The sequence below is a fragment of the Bicyclus anynana genome, chromosome 7 (genome assembly GCF_947172395.1).
Source record: "Bicyclus anynana chromosome 7, ilBicAnyn1.1, whole genome shotgun sequence".
In the NCBI taxonomy this organism is placed as follows: domain Eukaryota; kingdom Metazoa; phylum Arthropoda; class Insecta; order Lepidoptera; family Nymphalidae; genus Bicyclus; species Bicyclus anynana.
Genome location: NC_069089.1, coordinates 8,667,858 through 8,689,716, shown reverse-complemented (window position 1 = coordinate 8,689,716; position 21,859 = coordinate 8,667,858). Strand labels below are relative to the sequence as shown.

At 36.4% G+C, this 21,859-nt stretch overlaps 1 protein-coding gene across 1 annotated transcript in view; it reads left to right on the top strand.

Moving 5' to 3' along the window:
- Nucleotides 1-987: 987 nt before the first annotated feature.
- The window catches only part of LOC112046939 (protocadherin Fat 3-like), a gene marked incomplete in the record, with an annotated part of 31,289 nt that continues 10,417 nt past the window's right edge, over nt 988-21,859 (top strand). The window contains 26 exon segments of the mRNA XM_052882648.1: nt 988-994; nt 2,739-2,843; nt 3,690-3,871; nt 4,306-4,611; nt 5,516-5,720; nt 9,357-9,527; nt 10,823-10,948; nt 11,208-11,507; nt 12,379-12,546; nt 13,529-13,651; nt 14,373-14,675; nt 14,879-15,052; nt 16,183-16,317; nt 16,395-16,703; nt 16,788-16,967; nt 17,037-17,174; nt 17,252-17,563; nt 17,640-17,810; nt 17,996-18,130; nt 18,200-18,517; nt 18,603-18,776; nt 18,856-18,990; nt 19,062-19,379; nt 19,457-19,633; nt 19,981-20,106; nt 20,679-20,834. Of these exon segments, the coding sequence (XP_052738608.1) occupies nt 988-994; nt 2,739-2,843; nt 3,690-3,871; nt 4,306-4,611; nt 5,516-5,720; nt 9,357-9,527; nt 10,823-10,948; nt 11,208-11,507; nt 12,379-12,546; nt 13,529-13,651; nt 14,373-14,675; nt 14,879-15,052; nt 16,183-16,317; nt 16,395-16,703; nt 16,788-16,967; nt 17,037-17,174; nt 17,252-17,563; nt 17,640-17,810; nt 17,996-18,130; nt 18,200-18,517; nt 18,603-18,776; nt 18,856-18,990; nt 19,062-19,379; nt 19,457-19,633; nt 19,981-20,106; nt 20,679-20,834 (4,954 nt within the window).

Sequence of the window (21,859 nt, the reverse complement as noted above, 5' to 3'; positions counted from 1 at the left end):
CTCCGATTTCGGAGGGTGTGGGTTCGAATCCGGTCCGGGGCATGCACCTCCAACTTTTCAGTTGTGTGCATTTTAAGAAAAATTAATATCACGTGTCTCAATCGGTGAAGGAAAACATCGTGAGGAAACCTGCATACCAGAGAATTTCTTAATGTGCGTGTGTGAAGTCTGCCAATCCGCATTGGGCCAGCGTGGTGGACTAATGGCCTAACCCCTCTCATTCAGAGAGGAGACTCGAGCTCAGCAGTGAGCCGTATATGGGTTGATAACGACGACGACGACCTACAACAGTGTTTCTTGCAATTGAGGCCATGAGACCTAGATTTCGTCGTTGCTTTTTCAGACATGATTGTAGATATGAGCAAGCCTATTAAATAAAAAAATAAATAAAATTAAAAAACATACCTACTCGTAGTTTATGAAGTGCATTTAAAATCAGGTAGATCACCTGCCCGTATTCTAAATTTCATATTTACCAGTAATTCGTATTTCATAATTACCAGTAGGTATAATAATTAGAAATAATTTCTATTGCTTTTGTTACACAAACATAAATTCTTCTACAATCGGACACTTCTCATCGTTATCGCATTAAATGGATACGAAAGTGTTATCTGATAATGTAAATATAATTAATAAATTAGTAAGAACTGAATCGTACCTAAATAATCAAATTAAGTAAATTAGTGATCGGCTGCGATCCTATCGAATGGGTTGATTAACGACTAATTCGCACTTTATCGAACCGCCGAAGGCGCAGCGAGTTTTTTCTTTTTTGGTTAAAACTATTTTTAATAGACTTAAAAGATAACAAGCGCGGTTTCTCAAACACCAACTAAATCGCAAACAAGCTTTTCATCTTAACTAATAAAGGAGTAAGATTTGGTTTTGTTAGATATGATTTAACTCAAAAACTAATCCACCAATTTCAAAATATCTTTAACATTAGAAAGTCCCCACATTTCCACAGGAACAAGACCTACGAAGATGCAAGGTAGTTCAATAATATTAAGAAAACATTACCTTTATACGGATAAGTTATAATGAAATCATGTCTCATGCAACCTTTATAGAGTTAATTACAGTAAAAACCCCGTGAAATATGCGTTTCAGGTAAGTGTTATTTAGCATCATATCACTCACTCATAATAATGTGGAAGATAATGACTTTATCGTATTTCCTCGCAAAGATATCAATCGATACACGACGGTTAATCATCGTCATCATCACTATCTAAAAATGGACACGATAGTGGATATCCAGTTCTGTTTGCGTCCTAACAAGTGTTACTGTGTTGATAGACTTCGTTTTAATTAATGTAGTTCTATTATTGGAGAGACCATAGAGAGAGAGATTGTTAGAAAACAATTGTGCGAAATTTGTATCTTTTAAAGACTTTAAATGATTGTGTAATATGAAAACAAATAAATTGAAATATGGAACATAATTTCCTTCGCTTACTCTTATGTATTCTCGTGTCGTCAGGACTTGCCACTGGTAAGTTTGATAAGCTTTTTAAACCTATACACAAAGATTTTATAATAGATATATGTCACTAGTGCGTCAAAACTGAGGCGAACAAAAGCAGCTAATTGACTGCATTTCATTGAGTCGCAAAGTAAATAAACAACAAAAGTTACTGAAACTAAGTAATTATATACATTTACAATGTCCAGTTGTGTATTTAGGAATTTAGGAACTAAAACTATAAATACCTACATAAATATATAATGAAATGGAATACAAAATTGAGCATGTGTGCGCTCAGTGGAGTAGCTAAATTTGGCTCACTTTTGCGGTGATTTTGTAGGCACGTAACATATCTAGAGTTAAAATTTCGTTAACTATTTTTAGAATCATAATGACAATTATGACTATAGAATACTTAGGACTTATTTTTAATATACAATACTTAAAAAAACGAGCGCTGAGCCTAAGTAGACATATATACTACGGAATGTTAACAACAAAAATAATACTACGTACCGCATGTGTTTAAAAGTATTTTTGTTATTATGAGTATTTTTTTTTAATTTTTTTTTTTTATTGTACAAAATACAAAAAGTGTTACATAATCCATCCTCATAAACTTGACGTTTTTGTGAAGACGGCGAGTTCACAATTATGTTAAGTTATTATATAAAATAAACTTACCTATACACATTAGGGACACAATTAGGCACCATGTTTTATAATGCCTAAGTATGTCCCCTAGCGAAGTGCATCTGCGAACCCTCCAATCCCGCTCGAGATGCACCCTTTAAATATTTTACCATTTTTTTTTTTTGGTTAAATTAATATTGAACAATTTGCTAGTGTCCAGTCCTGGCAAATTATGTTCAATATATGTGGCACCATATAGTCTTTGGTGAGCTTACCATAATAATTGTTTTTTCTGGGCACTATAAATTTTTTATTGTTATGGAACTTGCGTAATCCGCCAATACGCTCATTTTTCTTTATATTTTGTATGATGTCAAACTCTTCTTTGAGGATTGCGACGACTACTTTATTCTGCACCGGCAATATTTTACAGTATAATAACTAAAAGAGAAGCGTGGTGGGTCTAAGCCCCAAATCCCCTCTTCTATAACGGAGGAGGCCCTGTAATAGGAAAAATACTACAAGGTTGATAATAATGACATATTATATACTGTGATACGACACCCTTGTTTCTAAACAAAGCCTGTTTTGTGTAAGGTATTTCGACCAATATGTTTATTCGTTCGTATTTCAGGCTGTACAATTGATGGTGTAGACAATTGGCCGCTGGCACAATCCCGGACAATACTAGATACATTTAGAGGCAATCTTTGGGATAGTGCTACAACAAACATCGAAGGTTAGTCCTCAAATACCTTTTTTTTATTATTCTTTACAAGTTAGCCCTTGACCACAATCTCACCTTATGGTAAGTGATGATGCAATCTACGATGGAAGCGGGCTAATTTGTTAGGAGGAGGATGAAGATCCATACTCCTTTCGGTTTCTACACGACATCGTACCGGAACGCTATATCGCTTGGCGGTACGTTTTTGTCGGTTGGGTGGTAACTAGCCACGGCCGAAGCCTCCCACCAGCCAGACCTGGACCAAATAAGAAAATCTCAATCGGCCCAGCCGGGGATCGAACCCAGGACCTCCGTCTTGTAAATCCACCGCGCATACCACTGCGCCACGGAGGCCGTCAAAACGAGGCCTTATAACGAGCAATTCTTGTATTATGTATTTTTTTCCTTTTAACGTATACTACGTATTAACTGTGATAGCCCAGTGTCCCCATTCCTATAAATATACCCAAAAGTGGGTTGATTCGTAGAAACTCCTCATAAAATTAAGATGAATAGGTTTTTTGACCTGAAATTCATATACCGAAACAGTGCACCCTAATTAATTTTGTAGTGGTAAATGTCAAAATACTTTCATCATCACCATCGTTATCAAATCATATTCGGCTCGCTGCTGAGCTCGAGTAATAGTCCACGCTGGCTTAATGTGGATTGGCAGACTTCACACACGCAGAGAATTTAGAAAATTCTCTTGTATGCAGGTTTCCTTACGATGTCTTTCCTTCAACGTTTGAGACACATTCAGTTTCATAATACTTAGCCTTTAAATAAAGCATTTGTTTTATCAAAAAACAGAAGGAAAATCATTCAAGGTCCTAATAATATACTAAAATGTTTCAGCCATAAACAGCGTATTATACACAGAGCTAAACAGAGGGCCTTATGTAACCATATCTCACGAGAATTCTAGACTGGTTATTTCTACTAACAACGCCTTTGAAGACTACGAGGAATATGAGACATCGGACAGTATTGCGTTTACGATAACTTTTAGATGTTCCGATAGTTCTATAAGGCCTTTCGTAAGTAACTGTACCTAGAAAATATATGACTTCAACAACTGTCTCTGAAACTGAAACCCCCGAAGGTCATGAAATTATCTAGAATAAAGACTTTTGTGTCAGAAATTCTTTCTATCATTATATGTGAGCCGGAACTTCATTAACAAATTTCAAAAACAAAAATAACAAACATGTCCCAAATTTCCCATAACCAATTTTCTCATCAAACGAATTTAAGAACACTTTCGATTAAATCATAAATATTATCTTTCAGTGTGCTTTAATTTCAGATCTCCCTCTCGAGTATATTTGCACCGATTGAGATACGTGATATTTTATTTCTTAAAATGAACCGAACTGAAAAGTTGGAGGTGCATGCCCCCGACCGGATTCATCATTAATGTTAATTATATATGTTTACTATTAATTATTAATGTTTACTATTTAACTTTTAGGTGTTCCAAATACGCATAACAGATACAAATAATCACGATCCAGTGTTTAGGCCTCTATCGTACGAGTTTACCATCGCACCACCAATCCCACCTGGCTTTCTAATATCTGACTGTGTTAACGATATAACTGTCCGGGATATTGATCTAACCACACAGAGAATTGACTTCGAGGTTTCTGGAAGTTCTTTATTTGAAATAACATTTGTCAACACATCCAACGTGGTCAAAGAATTCAGGGCAGCATTGAGGACTACGACATTGATTAGATCTATCTCCGAACCAATTATTCTCACTGTGAATGCAACGGTAAATATTTAATTTCTTTGACAATTACTTTTCAGTTATTATGCTACTAAATAGAAAAAAAACTGAGCGAGTTCTTACACTAACACTCAACGAATGTAAATCATTGTGAACTAACTAAAACTGGCTGTTGATAGGTATGCTGTAGAAAAACACTAGCGAAATATCTCTATTAGCCTGTATATACCTTGTCCTCAGTAGAACTCCAGCAAGTTCTACATTAGAAAGTGTAGGTGTTTCCAAAGCTGCTCTAGACTTTACCAGATTAGGCTGAGCAACGTGATCAGAGATGATGAGTATTAGTTGATAAGGAACTTCTTAACCCGGGTAACACGTCCCGTGCTTTGCTCGGAAGTTTTCTCGCTGCCACACTATAGACTTCGTACACACATGAATTCATGGAATGACAAAAACTTCGTCTCCTTTAGTTAATAGAGAATCGAGTACAACAGTCGGGAATTTTACGAAGTATACCTTGCTGATATGCTACTTTAAATTTTTTCACTATATCCCGCGGTATCTCAGACCAATTACCATAGGACCTACCTCGCACCTGGTGTAAAAATACAGGATACATTTCTTGGTGTTAAATATTTTCGATGTGTGAGTTTACCGCGTCCCCCTCAAAATACGACAGATAATTTTGTTGGTGAATTTCATTGCGATACAAGTACAAAGGTAATTAATTAATAATTGATCTGGCAGCGGTATATTATAAAAGGTATATAAAATCTTCATTATATCTACATACATAATTCTTTGTTAGCGGATGCCTTTGCCATAGTATCTATTTCAGCTTTCAAAGCATTTCGTTCTGTAGTTTAAGCCGTGTGTTAAATATTAGCCAAAATCGGTTGCCTTTTTTAAATACAGATTTAATTTTCAAATATTTAAATTTTCATTCCAGGACGTAGACACAACTGGCGACCCCAGAAGATCAACGACCGCCACTGTTAAAATTGTAGCAGACTCTGAGTTTACTTTTCCAGATGAACCAATTTTCTCCCAACCATTCTACATAGCCACATATACTGACAATGAAGTTATACTACAAGACCCGATTACCTTACGTCAGGGGTTTGACGATCAAGTGTTGTTCACTTTTGAAGCACGTGAGTAATATGACGTCACGATAAACACACTGCCTGCAATAGCCACATAAAACTCATTTTATGAAAGCTGAAAATTTGTCTTGTTTGTTTGTAAAGTAAATAAGATTAGGTATAAAATTTCAAAATCAATCAAAAAAACTTTTAACGTAGTTAGATGAAAATTCAAACATTTTTAGCTTTCTTACATTCAATGTGACAGTTTTCATTCACTCGTGATAGCCCAGTGGATATGACCTCTGCCTCCAATTCCGGAGGGTGTGAGTTCGAATCCGGTTCGGGAATGCACCTCCAACTCTTCAGTTGTGTGCATTTTAAGAAATTAAATATCACGTGTCTCCAACGGTGAAGGAAAAACATCGTGAAGAAACCTGCATACCAGAGCGCAATCCGCATTGGGCCAGCGAGGTGGACTATTGACCTAACCTCTCTCATTCTGAGAGGAGACTCTGGAGGATTGATAAGAGCTACAAATTAACAATTTCACGCATCGACAACGTCAATCATCCGTGCCATTTAGAATGGGACGTTTTTAAGTGATCCGTGGCAATGCCGCATACATGGCCTTTTAAATCCCTGTATCTCCGAAAGTAATAATCGCAGATACCCTATTACTTTTACAAAATTGCTTTACTATAAGCATAGTCTTAATCTAATACATAAAATTCTCGTGTCACGGTGTTCGAACTTGAACTCCTCCGAAACGGCTCGACCGATTTTGATGAAATTTTTTGTGCATATTCAGTAGGTCTGAGAAAAAAGGGGTAGGGTAGGGGTAGGGTAGGGGTAGGGTAGGGGTAGGGTAGGGGTAGGGTAGGGGTAGGGTAGGGGTAGGGTAGGGGTAGGGTAGGGGTAGGGTAGGGGTAGGGTAGGGGTAGGGTAGGGGTAGGGTAGGGGTAGGGTAGGGGTAGGGTAGGGGTAGGGTAGGGGTAGGGTAGGGGTAGGGTAGGGGTAGGGTAGGGGTAGGGTAGGGGTAGGGTAGGGGTAGGGTAGGGGTAGGGTAGGGGTAGGGTAGGGGTAGGGTAGGGGTAGGGTAGGGGTAGGGTAGGGGTAGGGTAGGGGTAGGGTAGGGGTAGGGTAGGGGTAGGGTAGGGGTAGGGTAGGGGTAGGGTAGGGGTAGGGTAGGGGTAGGGTAGGGGTAGGGTAGGGGTAGGGTAGGGGTAGGGTAGGGGTAGGGTAGGGGTAGGGTAGGGGTAGGGTAGGGGTAGGGTAGGGGTAGGGTAGGGGTAGGGTAGGGGTAGGGTAGGGGTAGGGTAGGGGTAGGGTAGGGGTAGGGTAGGGGTAGGGTAGGGGTAGGGTAGGGGTAGGGTAGGGGTAGGGTAGGGGTAGGGTAGGGGTAGGGTAGGGGTAGGGTAGGGGTAGGGTAGGGGTAGGGTAGGGGTAGGGTAGGGGTAGGGTAGGGGTAGGGTAGGGGTAGGGTAGGGGTAGGGTAGGGGTAGGGTAGGGGTAGGGTAGGGGTAGGGTAGGGGTAGGGTAGGGGTAGGGTAGGGGTAGGGTAGGGGTAGGGTAGGGGTAGGGTAGGGGTAGGGTAGGGGTAGGGTAGGGGTAGGGTAGGGGTAGGGTAGGGGTAGGGTAGGGGTAGGGTAGGGGTAGGGTAGGGGTAGGGTAGGGGTAGGGTAGGGGTAGGGTAGGGGTAGGGTAGGGGTAGGGTAGGGGTAGGGTAGGGGTAGGGTAGGGGTAGGGTAGGGGTAGGGTAGGGGTAGGGTAGGGGTAGGGTAGGGGTAGGGTAGGGGTAGGGTAGGGGTAGGGTAGGGGTAGGGTAGGGGTAGGGTAGGGGTAGGGTAGGGGTAGGGTAGGGGTAGGGTAGGGGTAGGGTAGGGGTAGGGTAGGGGTAGGGTAGGGGTAGGGTAGGGGTAGGGTAGGGGTAGGGTAGGGGTAGGGTAGGGGTAGGGTAGGGGTAGGGTAGGGGTAGGGTAGGGGTAGGGTAGGGGTAGGGTAGGGGTAGGGTAGGGGTAGGGTAGGGGTAGGGTAGGGGTAGGGTAGGGGTAGGGTAGGGGTAGGGTAGGGGTAGGGTAGGGGTAGGGTAGGGGTAGGGTAGGGGTAGGGTAGGGGTAGGGTAGGGGTAGGGTAGGGGTAGGGTAGGGGTAGGGTAGGGGTAGGGTAGGGGTAGGGTAGGGGTAGGGTAGGGGTAGGGTAGGGGTAGGGTAGGGGTAGGGTAGGGGTAGGGTAGGGGTAGGGTAGGGGTAGGGTAGGGGTAGGGTAGGGGTAGGGTAGGGGTAGGGTAGGGGTAGGGTAGGGGTAGGGTAGGGGTAGGGTAGGGGTAGGGTAGGGGTAGGGTAGGGGTAGGGTAGGGGTAGGGTAGGGGTAGGGTAGGGGTAGGGTAGGGGTAGGGTAGGGGTAGGGTAGGGGTAGGGTAGGGGTAGGGTAGGGGTAGGGTAGGGGTAGGGTAGGGGTAGGGTAGGGGTAGGGTAGGGGTAGGGTAGGGGTAGGGTAGGGGTAGGGTAGGGGTAGGGTAGTGGTAGGGTAGGTTTATGGTATAGGGATAGGGTAGGGGTAGGGTAGTGGTAGGGTAGTTGTAGGGTAGGGTAGGGTAGGGGTAGAGTAGAGGTAGGGTAGGGGTAGAGTAGGGGTAGGGGTAGGAGTATGGTAGTGTAAGGTAGGGATAGGGAAGAAGTGCAAATAAATAAATTAATAAGTCAAAGCGAAGCTTGAGCGAGTCCGCTAGTTTTCATATAATTTAAAAACTATCATCATCCATATTTGGACCTAGATAGCTTTGGGAGGTAGCAGGTTTGTTTTTTAATTGTCCTATGGTAGGAGCAAAGAAATGACGTAGGTATGATGAATATTCAGGTATGTCTGGCTATCACAGTCTCTTTGTCCATTTTGTAATTTGTTCATGAAACTGATAGATAGATAAACCTTCTTAACAATTTCACAATAAATCGAAAGGTATATCTATGATTTCATACAATTTATTGACAAATATTTATTATGATAACGCGAATTCGAAACGAATTCCGTTTGATTTTTTTTATCTTTATTATTATGGTAACTAAAAGTATTCTATACAATTATACATATACTGTCCAGTGTACGATGTGCATGCTACTGCAATTCGATATCTAGGGACATGTAAACAGGTTATATTTGGCTGACACTTTTCTTTTTATTTTTTTGTATATTATTAACTACAATAGCCTAGTATTAAGGCCGTGATAGCTTAGTGGATATGACCTCTGCCTCCGATTCTGAAGGGTGTGGGTTTGAATCCGGTCAGGGGCATGCACCTCCAACTTTTCAGTTGTGTGCATTTTAAAAGATTAAAATATATATATATATCACGTGTCTCAAACGGCAAGACCTTTACCCAGAGATTACGTTTTAGTTGTGTGTGTTTTAAGAAATTAAATATCACGTGTCTCAAACGGTAAGGAAAAACATAGTGAGGAAACCTGCATACCTGAGAATTTTCATAATTCCCTGCTTGTGTGAAGTCTGCCAATCCGCATTTGGCCAGCGTGGTGGACTATTGGCCTAACCCCTCTCATTCTGAGAGGAGACTCGAGCTCAGCAGTGAGCCGAATTTGGGTTGATAACGATGACGACGACGATTAACTACAACGTAAAGGAAAGTCCATTAATAATTTTCTAAGTAAATAATAAAATCCTTGTTTAATTACATTTTATTTTTTACAGAACACTCGCAATATTTTCAGCTGGTCACAAATAACAATGGTGTATCGTTTGACATGAAGTCACCAATACCGGTTAGCTTGTATAGCGAGGGACCGTTGCTATTAGTCGTGAAAGCAGAGCGGGAATACACAAGCGGTGCCACTGCTACGGTCGTTGTGCAGTTACCTGAAGGTATTACCAACGATATTTCATACTAAAGTGTTTTTCAGATAGCATGGGTACAGTGACAGTCACCTGTATGACGTTTATAATACGTAGGTACTATTATCGTGAATCGCGGCGAACTTTCAAGAGTGAAATGAACTGTCACCCGCACCATCCTACATGAAATGAACTGTAGCGGACGCCCGCAACTTCGTCCGCATCCCCCTTCTATTTATATATTCGCATGTGTTATATATAATAAATAGTCCACTTTTACAAAACTATAACTCAAAACATGAACGATTTATAGTAAAAAAACTTTTTAACCCTTGTTAACCATTTAGGGGTAGAATTAAAATATCTTGAATGACATTATTTTTAGCATTTAATGCCCACTTTAGGGTTAAATAATTATATAGATAAAATATTAATATAAGTGAGGGTACTTAAATAATTATAACTTGAACTTGAACTACCAACATTACAAGGTGTCAGCGGTGTAATTTATTTAATTGGTTTTTGCAAGTTTGTAGCAGTGAGATTCATGTAAATTAAAGTTTGGATAACGTCATAAAATAATGGAGCATGCTCGCCCACCGGCTGAATTAGCCCCCTTTCACACGAGAGTTTTTTAACGGACGTTAAAAAAGCGTACAAATAGGTACAACAAATGCATTCCCAAGCGTCGTGTTTTAAAAATTTCACACGACCACGTTTTTAAAACACGACGTTTTTTTCGAGCAGTGTTGCATTTTCAATTTTGGATGTTGGAAATATCCCTTCATTTAACTTTATACTACATTTGAATAGTTTTTGAACGTCCGTTAAAAAGACTCTCGTGGGAATGAAGGCTTAAAAGATGGCAGTCCCGCCGTGCGAGCGTACGCTTGGACAAAATAGTGAAAACGATTTGTGATCTTTCTAAAAGCATCGGGAACGATTAAAAAACACCTGAACAAGCCAGCTTGTTAGTGAATCTCGTTGGGCCGAAAGGCTTTCAAAAGATCTTTTCGACTTTCTCGTATAGGTAAATGTGCAGAGAACTGAAGGTGCGAAGGAACTGAGGAAATTTCTAAAAAGTAAATTTGATACACATTTTGGTACAAAGAAAATTGACGATGATGCGGGTTAAATTTTTACGAGAAATCAAAGCTGGGGTTGCCACTATTGACAAATAGGCTAACTTGAAAAGAATTAAAAAAAAACAAAAAGCAAATTGTTACCGCGCTCAGATTACCAATTCTTGATTGCTTGTACCGTGTGTATAAAAACATTATAAGTCACCTATGTTCTTTAATTGTAGATAATATTTTAATTTTCAGTTGCTGACCTGGCTTTCGAGACGGGGGTATACGAAGGGTCTATCGAGGATGACAAATTAAAACTTGAAGCTTTAAAACTGGCTCAAGGATACCAATATACCCCCATTACAATAGACATTACAAGCGGTAATAACCCAAATTGTTTTTATTTTATAAATCGTTTTTTTTTAATAAAAAAAAAGCTTTTAGGGTCTGGAAGTCAGACTTTAATCCGATTGGTCTAGGGTTTGATGCCCGTTCGTTGTACTATTATTAATAGGTAAGCAAGTAAAACCTTCGAATGGAAAGAACTATATTCGCTTTATTAAAAAAAAGTTAATTAAAAAAATTGTAATATGCGTTAGAGTAATAAGTCCCTAAATCTTAATTTTCTCTAAATTTTCAGAGTACGATTCATACTTCAGTACTATCATTGACGGAAATACTATTACGCTCTCAATGAACCCTTTGAGTGAGACCATTATACAGCAAAACTTCATTAATCTACAATTGGCTGCCACTAACGTCCTAAACAGCACAGGGGTCACTATAGTTACGCTAGAGATTGTAAAGGATGACATGACTACCCCAGTCTTCGAAAGGAGCCTATACACTGGAAGCTACGAAGAAAAAGCGGGACTGAGCTTAGAAAACATTGTATTAATACAAGGTTATGATAGCACGGTTGTCACTACACTGGAAGGAGGTAAAGTTTTAATAACAAGTAATCCGGTAGAATAAACATTCACACATGCATAATTTCCGAAGAAGCTAGCTTCTATCATACTTGCAATTGAATACAAAAAAAAAGAAACTGAAAACTTATATAAGAACATCATTATAGTATTGTGAGAGTCCCCAAAAACGGAATATTATTTATATAGAAAAAAAAATACTTTAGTTATTCCCCATATAAAGCGTTCGTTTGCGATATGCATATACTGGAGTAAACTAGTGTTAATTAGAACCACCAAGCGTTAGCTTGCGTTCTATGTTATGTGATTATGACATCAAGGCCTCATTCGCACAAGAGCAAAAAAAAAACGATGCGTTAAAACCCAGCGTTGGCTGGCGTAGCCTATAGTAAGAAGCTGAATGGAAGTCTATTTAAAATTGGATGTCTTTTTCCAACGTCCAAAATTCACGTGCGAATACAACAAATGCATTCCCAAGTATCTGTTCACACGACAGCGTTTTTAAAACACGACGCTTTTTATCGAGCAGTGTTGCATTTTCAATTTTGGGCGTTGGAAATAGACCTGTATTTGATTTTATACTATAGGCTACGCCCGCATACACTGCGTTTTAACGCATCGCGTTTTTAACGCTCGTGTGAATGAGGCTTCAAGGTACATAATAATAAGTTTTTCGTATACCTACCTATCGTATTAGGTAGGTACTATTGGTTAACTATTACTACACATAAAAATATTAATTTCTTATAATTTGATGCTCCAATTTAAAGAGATCGGACTCAAAATCGAGAGTTCCAACTAATTTACAACAATATTAAAAGTGATATTGTAAATATTTTTATTTTAACATCATTTTAAATATTTGTATAATTATATTTACAGAACATGCTTCCCTATTTGGTAAACTTCAAGATGGACCCAATATAACGCTTACCTTGACGTCGTTGCCGGCTGAAATCTTATCAGAACGCAGCATATTGGTTTCTGTACGAGCCACGAAGCCTAGAACTGTGGGAGTTAGCACTGTAGTACAAATAACATTACCCTCAGGTAATAACAATAACCCACCAAAAACATTTGTACCTATGTCAAATAATGCCAAGACGAACGTATATTGCACTGTATAAAAGTTATTCCAAACCAAATGCCAAAAAAGTACAACCTACTTTCTGAAAAATTCATTAACCACCGTTAATTCACTGGCACTTTATTTATATATAGCCGACGTCTCGCGTAGTTCCCCTTCTCGTGAGAATACGGAATAAAATATAGCATAAGACACTCACTAACGTGGTAAAAGATCAAAAACTTTGTCTCTTTAAAATATTAGTCTAAGTATAGATTATTATACTTTTATTCAAATATTTTCCTAAGCATGATCAAATATTCTTCATAGTAACTTCAATAAACAAATTCCTCACGTACATTCAAGGCACGTCGAAAGACGAAGATCGTCGAACTTGTATGTACCAAATGTACGATCGATCTTGGCAATGGCATTTTCAGTATGCAAGGTCATACCAACCGTCCACTAATTTTATATAGTATTAAAATTTAAACATTTTAAGTTTCGCCATTTTGACTTTTTGAAGCATTCAATCATAAAAAATATATTGATCAATAAATGGCACCTCACCTTGCAAAAAGTTGGGCAGTTTTTGAAAATAACTACTGCAGTTTTACGACTGGTGGAATTAATCTATCAATGGATTAAAGAGTAATTAATATTCACATTATCTCTAAAGAACTGAGACATTCACATCAAAAGCTAAAGTCCTCAACAAAAGTCTGACTACTTTATATCAACTACTGGAATCATCTTACTGCCGGAAATTTCCAATACCTTTTATTAGAACGAAAACCACATAATTTTAAATTACTACCAATTTATAAGTTGACGTCCTACTGTATGCTGTGTTATATATAGCTGAAGACACCGACTGCATAAATATCTCATCACGATCTAGACAATCTTCATTTCCTTTCGTTACACTTATGTGTATGTATTATTTTCTAATAAAATGTATTACAGCTAGAGAATTAAGTTTCGAAAAGTTTATATATAAAGGAGAGTTAGAAGATAATGTTATTGCTCTCGAAACTATTGTCTTGGACGTTGGTTACGACTCTGACGTTGTCTTCAACCACACGGGAGGTAAGTTCCTTGAGATGTGTTTTCAGTTCAGTTTATTGATACAATTCCTTAAACTACATACTGTGTGTTGTATCATAAAGATACACGTATACTACCATCTCTTGTTGTTGAGAGTCGTGATAGCCCAGTGGATAAGACCTCTGCCTCCGATTCTGAAGGGTGTGGACTCGAATCCGCTCCTGGGCATGCACCTCCAACTTTTCAGTTTTGTGCATTTTGAGAAATTAAATATCATGTGTCTCAAACGGTGAAGGAAAACATCGTGAGGAAACCTGCATACCAGAGAATTTTCTTAATTATCTGCGTGTGTGAAGTCTGCCAATCCGCATTGGGCCAGCGTGGTGGACTATTGGTCTAATCCCTCTCATTCTGAGAGGAGATTCAAGCTCAGCAGTGAGCCGAATATGGGTTGATGACGAACCATTTGTTAAATTATTAACCAAATATATAAATAATTAACCTTAAAGGCTGCATTTTATATTAACTTAATTTCATACTTCTGTTTTCCTTTTATTTTATTCTCATTTTCGTGTAATGCACACAATGAAGCATATTTTACAAACTAATAAAATGGAAATTTTAAATTAAAAACGATATTTGTTATGCATGTGGCATTGTGGCCTTGTGAAAGTTTTTTTTAGTTAGTTATATATCTTTAAAATAATTAAGCGTTACGTAAATGTGCTAACTAAGGTACTTTTATAAAAGTTTTATGTTACAGAATACGCAGATTATTTTAATTTACGGATCACTGATAATGAAGTGTCTTTAGACGTCAAGGGTCAGCTACCAGAGGATGTTTTAGAGAATAGTTTTCTTGTATTCGTTCTAAGCGCATCTGGCACCAATACAATTACCGCATCAGCAACTATCTTACTGGAGATAATAAAACAAGACACTTTCACTCCTGTATTTTCTCAATATACATATCAAGGCGAATACACAAACAGCACTTACATAAATTTCGACGAAATTGGCTTAATACAGGGTTACGACGATACAGTAACTTTTGATTTAGATGGAGGTAAAGTGGAATATTTTTGCTTTGATTTTTTTTGACTAAGCACTTACTACAGTTCGTGCGCTGTAGCATGGTGCGGGTGAAAGTTTGCCGCAGTTCACGATAACAGCACGTATTATGAACGTCATACAGGCAACTGTCACCCGCGCCATGCTACAACGCACGAAATGTAAACATATTATAATAACGTAATCATTCATTTTCAGAACACGCTAAGTATTTTTCAATTAATTGGAACAAAAACAGTGTCATGGTGACGTCAAAATCTGTCATACCCGTAGATCTGATATTTAGTGAAAAGGTTTTGGTATTCAATGTAAAGGCCGAAAAACCTAGGACTGTCGGCGCTAATGCAGCTATATCACTCAAATTTCCACAAGGTAACGTACCTAACATAGGTTGCCAGTGCTTTATTGTAGAGCTTTTTAAATAACTAGAAGAGGCCCGCGGTATCACCTACGAAGACCCGTTCTCATGCGAATATTAGGAAGTTTGACAATTGCCAATGTGTTAATTAATAATTCTATCTCCTATTTATCTTGGTGCCAAATGTCATGACACAATAACAATCATAATAATCGTGATTATGATTATTATAGAATAGTTTAGTTAGTTGGTTATTCTATAATTTAGTTTAGTTGGTTATTCTATAATTTTAATTTACTAATATATAAAGCTGAAGAGTTTATTATGTTTGTTTGTTTGATTGAACGCGCTAATCTCGGGAACTACTGGTCCGATTTTAAAAATTCTTTCAGTGTTAGATAGCCCATTTATCGAGGAAGGCTATAGGCTATACGTTATCCCCGTTTTAGTACGGGAACGGGAACCACGCGGGTAAAACCGCGCGGCGTCGGCTAGCTTATTTATGTACCTATTATTTTTCAACGTAACAGCTATATTATCCATTCAAAGAGAAACAATTTTTAAGGTTTCATCCGTGTAGTATCGTTCCCGAAAACAAATAACGTGGCTATCTAAGTAAAAAAAAAGTAAAATCCGTTCAGTAGATCCAGAGATTACCCCCCCTACAACACCACAAACTTTATTTATTATCAGTATAGAGCAATAGGTTTTAGATCTATAGCTTTTATAGTTATTTCTATTGTTCAAGATAAATTTATATAATAACAAGTAATAAATTAGTTGCACAACAAAGCTGAGATAGACTTCACGTTGGGAATGTTGATCGTTATTATTGTACCCTCTATTACGTCTAAGCCTGAGTGACGTTGATGTGGGGATTCCTGTGCTCAATTTCAGTGATTTATCCCTACATTAGCATTTTAATCCTTTACATTGGTGCGACACAGATTTCTATTATACATATGACAATCACGATTATTTATAAAAACTTGTTTGTAGCAAAATCAATCACCTTCAATAATGTTTTTTTAAATCAGTTTAGAGATGTTTGTCCTTAAATATATATTTATAAAATATTTCTACGTACCAAATACATTTGAACTCTTAATCGTAACGAAGCTTTCAAATTATACATTGTTTACAGAATTAACCGAACCTACAATTCTAAGATTTTCACAAAATACATATAGCGGCCTATTACAAAATGGTGTGTTGACAATGGACAACATTGTTCTTGAATCAGGTTTTACGTCGACAACAAAGTTTTCGCTGTCTGGAGGTAAGTATTTATAAAAACAAGACATAAATTAATTCCATTAAGAACTGTAATTATTAATTTATTTTGTTTATTTTCAGATTCAGTTAAGAACTTCACAATGACCAATGATGAAAATGAAATTACTATAAAATTATCAGATACGGTTTCAATAGAAGTTCTTGAGAATTATAAATATTTAATTCTGGAAATAGAAGCAACAAGAGAGAGAGCCGTACCAGTGACCTCTACATTGATAATTGAAGTACCAGATAATACAGTTATTTTACCAGTATTTACGGAACCATTTTACACGGGAAGCTTAACAAAAGATGGTGGACTAGAATTTACAGAGAAAATCGCTTTGCAATTAGGATATGATGAAACTGTTACATTTGAACTAGAAGGAGGTAAAAATAATTTAAGTGTTTACAAGAATTTATAAATAAAAAAATATTTCTATATCAGTACTAAATGTGAGTTTTGTGTTGCAGATAACGCACAGTGGTTTACTGTTACACAAGATGCAAATTCAGCCTCGTTACAATTGAGAGCAGAAAATCCATTACCTGATGAGGTGTTCAATTCAGTTAATCACTTGCTTTTTACCATTGTAGCAAAAAAACCTGATACCATTGGTGGAAGAGCTGCGATCTCAATTAGTATTGTAAAAGGTAGTTTAAATTAGTTTTTGTTAAGTTTCCTTATTTTTTTATAGCTTTTCATAATTATACATTTTTCAGAAATCGAAGAAATAGTTATATTACAATTTGAAAGTAACAATTACGTCGGTCGTATAGAAGATGGATCACTTTTACTCTCTGATAATATAAGAATTTTAGATGTGGATATTTCAAATGTTAATCTAAACCTAACTGGGGGTAAGTTATGGCTTATTTCAAGATAAAGTAATTTCAAATTACATTAAGGTTACTAATGTTAATCGATATTTTTACAGAACATGCATCTTATTTTACGTTATCCAAGGAATCAGATTATATATCAATAAACCTTCGCGAGATGCCCGATAATGTGGACAGTAATGATTTAATTCTACTTAATCTGGAAGCATCCAAAACAAATGCTATTAGTGGCCATACTACAATAATCTTAAATGTAGTTAATAATTCAGACACAAATATTGTACAACCTGTTTTTGAACAAGCGTATTATATAGGTGAATTTTCAAAACAAGACGGTTTAAACTTTTCTCATACTATTAGTCTTATACAAGGCTTTGATACCGATGTTTCTTTTGAACTTACTGGTGGTAAGTAGCATAAACATAGTGTCAGTTATTAAAAACCCAAAAGACAGTAATTCATTTAATTTTAAATATTTTTCAGATGACTCTATATGGTTCAGGCTAAGTAAAGTCGAAGAAAATAGTTTCACGCTTTTAGTTCAAGATGAAGAAGGTTTACGTGAAATAACTGACAGAAGTCATTTAGTGTTCTCAATTCTTGCTAACAAACATGATACAGTTGGACGCACGGCAGTCATTATTTCACTACAAGGTTGTACATTAGTTGTTATTTTTACATTTTCATAATTACAAGATACTTTGAAATAAAAAAGAACGAAAACCACTTTTTGTATAAAACGCTTACATTTGAAAAGCTTGAAATTATCAATTAAAATTAATTGTATTCTTTTCATTATTTACCATCACATGCCATGTAATAATTTTTAATTTATATAGATGTTACGGAGACCAAACAATTGGCATTTTCCAAAGATTTTTATACTGGATATATTGAAAATGGTGCCATAACATTAGGAACGATTACTGTTAATCAGGAGAGTACGAATGGCATCAATTTCACATTAATTGGTGGTAAGGAAAAATTAACATTTATCTGGTTTTGCCATACCTATTATGAATTAATGAAAATATTTTTTTTAGATTATTTTAATTATTTTCAGATTACGAAAACCAATAATACTACTATTACTATAGAGATAGTTGATGACGTATTACCAATGGAAATAATTGAAGCAAACAATATTTTGGTGATAACATTAGAAGCGAATACTGGACAGATTAGAGCTCATACTACTATTATTTTGGAGATTAAAAAGGATATTAATATCTCAAGTATACTTAAGTTTGAGCATGCATATTATAAAGGATCGTATTCAAATACCGATGGATTTGTTTTTGAATCCGACATTAATATAATAAGTGACTCTGACGAGTCAGTGCTACTTTCACTTGAAGGGAGTACGTTATTGTATTTTCATTATTAAAACAATATTGATTATAGAAAATTCCTAATGTATTAAGCAAATCAAATATTTTATTTCAGATAACTCAATTTGGTTTTCTTTAACTTTAAATGACAATAATTCGACTACACTTGCACTAACCGAACAAATACCAGAAAATGTCTTAATCAATAACAGAAATCTTGTATTTTCAATTCTGGCACAAAAAGCTGACTTAAGTGCACGAACAGCTATAATTATTGAACTATTGCCAGGTATATAATTATTTTTTCAAATTTTACTGTATTTTCTAAATCTCTATGCCGTATAGAAGTATAGATATTTTTTGTTCAGATAACAGGAACTTAACAATGCTTGGATTTGAACGAAGAAACTACGTTGGATCTCTTAACAATAATACTCTCAAGTTAGAATCAATTACTATAATAGAAGGTTATTCTGAAAATGTTAAGTTTGCTATTGACAAAGGTAATTATAATTTTCAGTATTTTTGACGGTATAATTTTTCTTTTAAAATTTAATTTAATTAAAAATTTCAGAGTTTACTTCTTACATTGGAATCTTACAAAATGACGAGACAGTCAGTTTAGAAATTATTAAGCCAATTCCAGAAAATATGATACCTGAAAATAAAATAATAGTTCTCGAATTAAAAGCTTCGGCCCCAGACTCGATTGCCGCATTCGCTACAATAATACTTGAGGTAACAACAAATGAGACACCCTCTATAGAAGAATTGAGTTTTGATAAAAAATATTATACAGGACATTACTACGTAACGGGTATCCTTGACTTCAACGAAACAATAACTTTAGTTGCTGGTTATGATGAGTCTACAAAAATTGAGTTAGAAGGAGGTAAGTTTTTTGATACACCTGGAACGATTTATTAAATTACGTAATATTAAAGCAGACCATTTTTGTGTGTGTTTTAGAACTGGCTCAATGGTTTGATATTCAACAAACTGAAAACACAGCAATTGTTAAATTGAAAATTTCGGTGCCAGACACAATACTATCAGAATATCAACCTCTTATTTTCATAGTAAATGCACAAAAAGAGAACAGTGACTGGATTGCTCGGGCAGTTATTATTATAACACATAATTATGGTAAGGGTAATTTTAATATACAAATGAAAATAAGTATGTCATCATACTTATTGACTGTTCATAACTAATATACTGAAAGAAATCTCAGGAGAAATCAATCAACATTTATATTGTTTAATATATATTATTCATTTTTCCAAGCAATCTTAACAATTTTACAGGAAAGCCCTATGGTGTTTAAGTAAGTAAAGTTTCACATTAACATTCATGTTTTAAGTAATTATATTCAGACAAGCACAATTGCGCAAACGTGGTTTTCGTTCTTATTTAAAGCTTACATTATTGGCTCTTAATTTAAGAATAATAATAATTTATTTTGTTAACAAAAAGACTCTATCTACTTACAGGTTCTGACAGTATTAATGTTTCGTTCAACAAAGTTCTTTATAACGGCAACCTGAAAGGAGGTGTTGTATCTCACGACACAATACAATTGTCTGGATTCACGGGTACTAATGTTATCATTACTGGAGGTATGTATTTGATTTCGGTATTTGAACATATTACTATCATTTTAATAATTACTTTTATTTAATTAATATTGTATTGCTACAATACTCTTATAGGCTAATATTATAATTACATCGTCAACAACATTATCGGCGTATATGGGATAAGGTGGATATAGGCGAATATGATTATGGACATAAGATGGGTGGCGAAGGCCTATTATAGGCCCAAGCCTCCCATCTTATAGAAAAAGAGATATGGACTCAACACGCTCCTACAAAGCAAGTTGACGAATGATAATGTAAAACGCTTTTAACTACCAATATCAACTGGTATTTAATTTAATAACTGGACGATATCGTAATGAAGCACGGGGTATAAGCCACCAACTTCCCACTTCGGACTGAGAATTACCAATAAAAATTTCTTTTACAAAAAAAGCTCAGTTTTTACCGCATAGCGTTGCCAGGAATCAGACACAGGACCTCGTGATCCGATGCCACATCATTAACCACTGTAACAACGAGGCATAATCACAATAATATGTTATGTTTATAATTTCTTTGTCTTACAACTAAGTGACGCATTTTTTCAGAACTTTCAACATCATTCGAAGCAACCGTAGCAAACGGTTACGTTACTGTTAGCGTAGCTTCGGCAGCAACCTTCCCTGAAAGCCTTACTTATATAGCGCTTACGCTACATGCAGACAGCGCGAACGCTGTATTAATACTGGACGTCTTGCCTTTAGGTACGTACATTACGTTTTTTTTTTAAATATTTTTAATTATATTTATTAAATGAGTTCATGCAGTCCGAGGCATGCTCCTCCGACTTTTAATTATGTGTATTAAGAAATCAAACTTTGAAGGAAAAACATCTTAACGAAACCTGCATACCTGCATACCCTTTCATTCTGAGAGGAGACTCGTGCTCGGCAGTGAATCAAAAATGGCTTGCTCATGATGATGATGTTAATATTCTAAACAAAAGTATTAATGCTGCTAAGTCCAATTAGTCCAAGTTAGTGTTGAATAATAAATCACTTTACTAATGAAGTATCGTGATACGTGATAGCCCAGTGAATATGGCCTCTGCCTCTGATTCCGGAGGGTGGGCTTAATTTTTTTTTCTGTCTGTTTATAAAGAATAATCTTTGAAACGGCTAGACTGATTTTAATAGGACTTTCACTAGATGATAGAGAAATAAGCAGCATATAGATTACGTAGCAGGCGTCCGCTAGTTTTTACTAAAGTGGCAAGAATGTTATGAGTTATTTGATTTTATATTAATAAATAAATGTAACTTTTATTTACTCCTTAAACAACTTAATTGTACGTATATCTGGTTGGGAGGTAAATCATTCCAACACTAAATGGCTACAACATTGAAAATACCTACCACAAAACGCGGTAGTTTTGGGTTGAGGCATCGATATAAATATACGAATTAAATAATAAATATAACTAACATAGGCAATTTCCCTCTATTTTATTATTATTAAGCAATTATATAGCTAGTTTATAATATAAATGTTTTATTTTTTTTTCATGTTTACCTTCAATGTAGGTGCTAAATCAATCAACATACCGATAAACCAATCATCTGTATGCAAAATAGTTTTATTGGTCAGATTTAAACTGTTGTTAGTAGCGATCGTTAGTCATAAATTGGCTTGAAGCAAAAAAATATAAAATAATAATAATAATTTATAGCCATTTTGTAAACTTGATTTGGCGAATTTTTGACTCGAAAACGATCTGTAAATGTGGTTT